At 46.1% G+C, this 7318-nt stretch overlaps 1 protein-coding gene across 2 annotated transcripts; it reads right to left on the minus strand.

Annotated features, from left to right (window-relative positions):
- Positions 1-984: 984 nt before the first annotated feature.
- gtf3c4 (general transcription factor IIIC, polypeptide 4) lies at positions 985-7046 on the minus strand. Of its 2 annotated transcripts, none has more exons than XM_029652902.2 (5): positions 6708-7046; positions 4675-6384; positions 4418-4548; positions 3705-3793; positions 985-3348 (listed from the first exon to the last, which is right to left on the minus strand). In XM_029652902.2, exons 1-5 carry the CDS (start codon positions 6996-6998, stop codon positions 3284-3286), a joined length of 2286 nt encoding a protein of 761 aa, XP_029508762.1. In that variant the 5' UTR covers positions 6999-7046; the 3' UTR covers positions 985-3283. The 2 variants fall into 2 exon arrangements, with proteins under 2 accessions (XP_029508762.1, XP_029508757.1); XM_029652897.2 differs by having other exon boundaries at positions 6693-7045.
- Positions 7047-7318: the final 272 nt, after the last annotated feature.

Raw genomic sequence — 7318 nt, forward strand, 5'->3', positions numbered from 1 at the left:
TCGAGAGCTGTCACCTCACGGTGTCATAAGTGATGGAGAGAGACATCCTAAAAAAAAAGTGACTGTCGAGATTTACAACTACAACACATGTACTGTGTCTCACACAAAGAAGAAACAAGCTGAAGAAAGCCAGGTATAAGTTAGGCGTCTCTTTTCAACTGACATCTGATTCATCCAGACTGATCCAGTAAATGACTCACTTACCAATGACGGGACAATAGAACTCTCCATTCACATCAACTCCATATCATACAAATATTAGTTAGATGGACATTCTGGTCGCTAAGTGGAGCCAACATGAAACCACACACATAACACCCCCTTAGACTTATTTAACTCTGGCTGAGAATGGCGGGTCCCGTGTTGAGAATGAGCTTAATTAATGTAGCAGCAAAACACAAACCTCCCTGCTCATGCCCTTTCTGCTGCTACTGCTCAGTATTAGTTCCACTTCAGTGGCCCCATGCTTAGCAACAAGAACAAGCAGCGTCTCTAATGACGGACGTCCCCCTTCTCTCCACATATCCCCACCACTGGTCTCGGGTCACTGCCCCAACCCCTCTAGGGACAGGAAGAGGAGAGAAAGGAGTCTACCCGTTAAAGGACCTTGTTAACAGCCTGCCTAGAAACAAACCCCACAGACTCACTTCATTAGCAGGGACAAGTTAGAAGATGTGCCTTAGTTTGGAATAGTTTAAAACCTGAGGAGAGAAAAGTATTCTCTCAGGGGTTGGAGTGTGTGAGCAGAACGGCGGAGGGAAGTGACTTCAGAAAAGCGTTCGTTCTCCAAAATGTTGTGTTTATTTTTGGGGTCCAAACATTGCAGACAGTCATGTTTATCTCAGAGTTAGGGGACTGTCTGTTTCCTGCATAAACAAACATCATTGTTTAGGGTAATACAATTACTACGGAGGATTCGATTTTTTACGACTACATATTAGAATCTTTAATTCAATGGGAGAAAAAAAAAACACAAAAAAAATGTACAAAGACAAAAATGTTTATTTACACAACAGAAGGAAAATATAACTCTTGGTTACAAATATTTAGGGTCACGGAAAAGTCCAGACGACCCAATGAAATGTGATAAAGGAGACACTGAACTTGTGAAACGGCAATGTGACAAGGACAAGGTTTCACAGAGCTAGATGAGAGAGGAGTGAGTGCAGTCATCTTTAGGTACTATAGGGATCAGTGTCTATGGGTTGACAGTCCACTCTGTTAGTTGACATGCAACTGTCGAAGAGGACTTAAGGACAGAAAACTGGGCAGTCCAGGTGAGACATTCTAATGGAAACCATTTGTCCAACGTTGGCCTTCCATTCCAAACTATGACGCGAATGTAAAAAATAGCTGACTGAAGTTATCGAAAAGACTCAAAACACAGCAAAATACAAAAGTGAGAAATCAACATGAAACGTAAAAAATACAAACGGAAACATGGATTTGATCCCATAAGGATTTTCCAGTGAAATGAATCAACTGCCGTGCAAATGGGTGGAGATGGAGATATTTGGGTACTACAAAATGCATCTGTACACATAAGAGTAGATACAATATACTGTATCATATTCAAACTAGATAAACAAAAGGAATAGCATATTAAATAAAAGTGTGAAAAGGTGCTATGAATGTTTTATGCGATCCAGCCATTGACATGAAGGCTATAAATATTGTATGCATAGAGAAGAATCCCTCTTTGAAGTCTTGTGAGAGCTAAGACAGAGGAAGAAAGGGAGGGGAGACGGTAATTACTGGTGGAAATGCTCTTTGACAGATTATTCTATTAAAGCAGGAGGTTCAACCAAACACCGCTAACCTCTAACAGCACTGGTCTCCACCTATCAATGACAAGAACATTCTCACCTGAAGGCCCACTTCCACTTGACAAACACGCTTACTGGGAGCCAATCACATGATCAAAAAACCTGTATGCTCTGTATAATGATGCAGAGTTTGCACATTGTCTAATAATATTGAATGGTAATAATTAGCAAAGTGCTAGCTTCAAATGAATAATTAAAAACCTGAAGACATATTGTCAGTGTGGATCGCCAAAATACGTTAGCGTCACACATACTACCGCTATATCGACCACAGACAACCTTAGATCAGACATAATGAGCCACTTTGCAGAAAACAGGCAAATTATCATTATTTCCACAAATAAATTTAAATTCTGAACAGATCTGTCTGTCTAGAAAAAGTGTTGACAATGGGCTGAGGATTCTGGGTAAAACTCTGGCCCTCTCATTAAGTGTTGAGAACCGAGAGCCAGGGCCACTTCCTGACGCAGGGCTAGCTCCAGAGCAGCCTCACCCCTCTGCCTGGCCGGGGCTGTGCACAGGGATATGCTGGGGATGTAAGGGATGAGAGAGGACACGATAGAGAGCAGTACTGCTACTAGCCCAGTCTCCCAGGTCCAACTCCATCTTTGATCACTGGCCACGGACATCTATGTCTCTGAGACAGGGGGAAGGTGCAAGGCGGGAGCACATCATGAGTGCACATCCTTCCCCATGAAACATTGTTCTCCCCAAAATAAAAAAGGGTTTATTGTATTTAACAATATCAACTCTAACCCCCCCTTGATTAGAATTAGTTTCACATCTGCCTGCCGCCCGACTCTGTCCCTCATTACTGTAGAATCTCATTACAATCAGCCCCCAAGGGAGACATGCGTCAGTTTTAAACACACTTTCTATCCCTCGCTCACTGCCTCGCGCTCCCCCCCCTCTCCGTCTACAGTAGCGGAAGTCCTCATCTAAGAGAATGACAGTCTTTTTTCTCCTACATGCAGCATGGAAATTGTTTTACACTGCCAATTAAAATAACAGATACCGGTACATTTAGATTGTTTTCTCAGTCAGATTGGATATGTATTTGGCAAAAAATAGACACTCCAAGTCCCCCCTCTGTTTTTACCTAACAGAATAACACACAAAAGTGTTTGGAAATGCAGTCAAGATGAGGAAAATAATACTTATGGGGCTGTGAACTCTGAGAGAAAAGGTTATATCCATCTCCACACACTCCACTTCCTCTTATTAAACCATAGTTATATCAGTGGGGTTTTAAATGTATATTCAAAATCTTTATTTAGAAAATGATACGGTTATGTGCTATAATTCATTTTAAATATATCAATTATGCTTGGCAATAAGTAACAGGTAAAAATAAGGAATAGTGGTGTACGTTGTGAAAATTGTCCATCTAGTCCGAGCAGGCACACAAATGCTGCAGGCAATGTAACCCCGGCTCTCCACTAGCATGTCCTATAGCCCTAGAGGAGAGGAGAGTCGCAGAATGTACAAGGACCCTGCAGTATCCTCTTGATCCAGTCTGGGTCTGCAGTGAAGAGGGTAGGAAGAAAATAAATAAACATTGAATATTTTATCAGATTCATCTGTTCAATCACAATCATCTGCTCCACTATTTGAGCAGTAAATAGACAACAGCTTGAACACTCAGTAATGTTAAGCTTATTGGAAATCGTTTATGCAGGCAGTCTGTGACAATTAAAGAAAAAAGTTTGAGAAAAAAAAAGTACTTTCTTATATATTGTCAATGCTATATAAGGAGATATGCTGATCAGGGTGCAGGATGAGAGAGAGCTGACAGTGAATAACAGCCCTGGGAGATAGAGAAGAGAGTGGAGTGAGACAGAGGAGGTAGAGAGGTGGAAAGTGGCGCTAGCTGCTTACCCTCAGGCACTGGCAGTCTGGCAATGCTATCCTGCAGTAGGCAGCGTCTGTACGTGAGTGTCTGGCACGCCTGGTAGGATAACACACACCTGAAAGAGACGGGCACGCTTCAGACAGGCACTGACACTGAGTGGGAGGGGTATCAATAGTCTAAAGTGGCTTCCTTTGCTCATATTCTTCCCTTCATTTGCAATGACTGGAAAGAACGGAATATGTGAAAGTGAATTCCCAGTAGACATCATTATTCAAGACATCCCTAGGACAGGAGTTCCCAAACTTTTTTGGCCCACAACCCCATTTTCATATCAAAACTTTTTCACAACCTCACAATGTATAAAAAAAATATTTAAAAATAAAGTTATGTAATCAGGACAACGGTAACTTTTTAAATTGGGGCTTTGACAGTCTACTACAAATCAGTCAAAGTATTTCATTCTGAAGGAGGTATGGTTTGAAGTGACTGAAATGCATCAGAAAAAGGTATTGAGAAGTTCAGAATATCACCAGGCAAACATTTTGTATGCAATTCTTCATAGAAAAGAATATCATTGATGATATTTTATGAAAATGATGTCTGCAACATGAAAGCCAACTGACATACGAAGGCAACTGTGGCATAAACATTGGACTAGCATAGCAAAAATTACAGTATTTACATTACCGGAATCGGGTGACTCGTGGTTATAACGCAAATAAGGTTGATGACACTTTACCTGAGCCACATGTGTCCATTGGAGCAGATAGCCTGTTTGCGGTCTGTGAACGGTAGCACCTCCTTACACAGACTACAGTACTCTGGGAACGTCTGCTTGTTCATCTTCTTCTGGATGTGACCTATCAGGACCTGGGGTACAGACAGCAAGATGTGAGAGGTGCTGAATAATGCACAACAGGGTTGAGCTTAAACACTTGATTATTGCTCAGGCAATGGAATAGGATAATAGAAAAGGTGTAGGGAGCCTAGTCCAACCTTGGCAGCCCTGTCCTCGTATGTAGGGTCACTGGTGAGGAAGTCACAGACCCCCCTGGTGGGGATACTGGTGTTCTCTGTGATCCAGGTGTGAAGGTACACCTCCCCCAGAACCCTCTTCATGTGCTCCCTGGTCAGGTGGGCCTCCACCGCCTCGATCCACGCTATCACCTCTCCCATCTTCTCCTCCAACGCCTGGGATTCTGGGTCCTGTAGCTTCGACACCCCCTCTTCCCCTCCTCCACCCCCCTCCTCATCCCCCACAAACACCTTGGAGTCTTCATGCGTGGGGCGCCAGCGTGCCTCCACGGGGGCCTTCTGCAGGGACTGGTAGAGCACGCGCACCAGGAAGAGTTTTAACCTCCACAGGTAGGGGGAGCCTGTGTTGTGTACCTTCTTGTCCAGCTCCTCCTGCAGCAGAGCAGGAATGCATTTCTCCTTCAGTACCTTCCAGCGCACCAGGTCCAGCAGGTCAGTCTGTTTGAACAGGCTCTGGACCTGGGACTCCAGCAGCTCAGCCGCCGCGTCGTTTGGCGTCTTCAGGGTCACAAACTGGACCTGGTACGTCCTGGAGACCAGGTGCTGACCATTGGTCATCCCTGCAGTACTGACCAGGGCCAGGTAGGCCCCGTTCGGGCTTACCGCGATGCCATGCATCCTCCGCCCTGCCATGCCTTCTGGCAGCCCGATCTCCTCCTGCTTAAAGGCCACGGCCATGTCGGTAAAGATGGGCGTGAGCTTCTTGACAGTCCCGTCCAGGGAACAGGTGTAGATGGAGCCCCCCTGGCGGCTGGCTGTCATGGAGACAATGGGAGTGGAGTGCAGGCCAGTGACGTGTGAGTTGTGCACGTTGAGGCCCGCCTTGGAGATGAGCAGCAGGCACCAGAAGAGGTAGGAGCCCCTGGCCGCCACCACCAGGCTACAGTTACAGTTCTGTTTGGGGTGGAACAGGGAGATACACTTGATGTTGTGTACAGGGATCTGGTCTGACTCCTGCCAGAGGACCACTGGCTGGCGCAGGGTGAAGTAGCCCTTCACCGCCTTCAGGTTGACAGGCAGGATCTTGACAGGCCCTACCGCACTGCCCACGATCAGTCCGCTCATCTTGCGCCCGCTGTGCTCGTACTCCCACCATGCCAGCACACTGGGAGACGACACCCCAGACTGGATGGTGTTACAGGACACCACTGAATCCTTCCCCAGCATGGGCAGGCAGAACTGCCACACCACCAGGTCTCCGTTCTCCATCAGCACGGCCAGCAGCACCGTCCCCACGTCCTTCCACTTGTTGTTGGTCTGGACGTGCTGCGTGGTGCACACACTGGACCATTCCATCCGTACAGGGGTCTGCATGAGGTAGCGTCTCTGAAGCTCAGCCAGGTCCTGGAGGTTAGAATTGGGGGGCTCCCCACCCTGCACTGAGTAGCCTCTACTCTCCAGGCTCTCTCCATACAGCTGGGTCAGGTCAGCCACCACTGTCCACTGTAGACGCTTGGTGCTGCTGTGGACGGTCAGCTTGTGGTCCAGGGTGAGGGAGGCCAGAAGGCTGAGGCCATTGCCGTCACAGCCCAGGGGGGACCAGCTGGTGTACATGATGCCCTTATGGACACCTAAGGTGGGGTTGAACACTCTGTCCAGCAAGGACTGGCTCACTGAAGGGTCGCTGGAGAACTTGTCTTTGGCCCTCAACAGCTCCTCCTCTGGACCCACCTGGACACATAAACACATGTTTTTTTTTAAATACATTTAAAAAGTAGGCATCTGAATGCATTTAGAATACCATACTGAGAAAACTAAAACGATTTTCAGATAATATCTAAATCCCAAAGTAAGTTCATCAACCTAATTTGCTAGCCTAAATAGGTTTTACTTTGGAATAAATGGTTAACTGCTACTAGCAGTTAGAAACAAATAGGCAGCAGGCATCAGCCAGGTAAAAACAACAACCTCACAACTTTGAGGTGTGGAATGAACGCCAAAGTAAGCAAGTTTGCTAGCTACATGTGTCCAATATTCACCTTCAATTCACATACTTTGTCCGGCACGGGGATGGAGGTCCGATGCAGCACCAAGTCTTGGTTGTTGCCGTGAACATCGCACAAGACCTCCATCAAAGAAATGCCACTTGCAGTAGAGGCCGAGAGTCGGTGGTCCTCAGACCACGTGAGCGGCTCAAAACCGCTGACCGGACTAGAGAGCTTTATTACCGGATCCCTCTTCACAAATGGACCGAGTTCTGCCCAGGAATCATCCTCTGGTTCGGCTTCGGTAAGTTGTCCTTCCTCTACCCCGTCAGCAACACGAGCTGGGCTGCAAGCAGCCATTTTCCATGTAAAAAATAAAACAACGCGTCACTACGGCGGTGGCGTAGGGACATACCCCAATGAAAAACATAATCAAAGGCTCTCGGGTTGAAGTGTATATATCGGGGTTAAGATGACAGGAAGACTGACTGTCTGTGCTTGGCAAAAATAAAAACACAAGCCCGATTACCTCCCAGCTAATTTCAAACGTTCCCACAACCTTTTCCCGTAATAGTCTCATTAGGTCCTTAACTAACTTTTTCATAGGAATGTTCCGGTAAAGGAATGTTTCCAAGAGACCATTTCAATAGACCATCTCTTTAATATGAAATAGAATTTAC

Source organism: Oncorhynchus nerka, linkage group LG4, assembly GCF_034236695.1.
Source record: "Oncorhynchus nerka isolate Pitt River linkage group LG4, Oner_Uvic_2.0, whole genome shotgun sequence".
NCBI lineage: Eukaryota > Metazoa > Chordata > Actinopteri > Salmoniformes > Salmonidae > Oncorhynchus > Oncorhynchus nerka.

Bases quoted from the DNA above. Each gene is read 5' to 3' on its own strand.
- gtf3c4 (XM_029652897.2), bottom strand. From the start codon at position 6,998: ATGGCTGCTTGCAGCCCAGCTCGTGTTGCTGACGGGGTAGAGGAAGGA. The intron at 4,549-4,674 runs GTTGGACTAGGC...TCTGTACCCCAG, and splicing joins ACGAGGACAGGGCTGCCAAG to GTCCTGATAGGTCACATCCA. The intron at 3,349-3,704 runs GTAAGCAGCTAG...TCTTCACTGCAG, and splicing joins CAGACTGCCAGTGCCTGAGG to ACCCAGACTGGATCAAGAGG.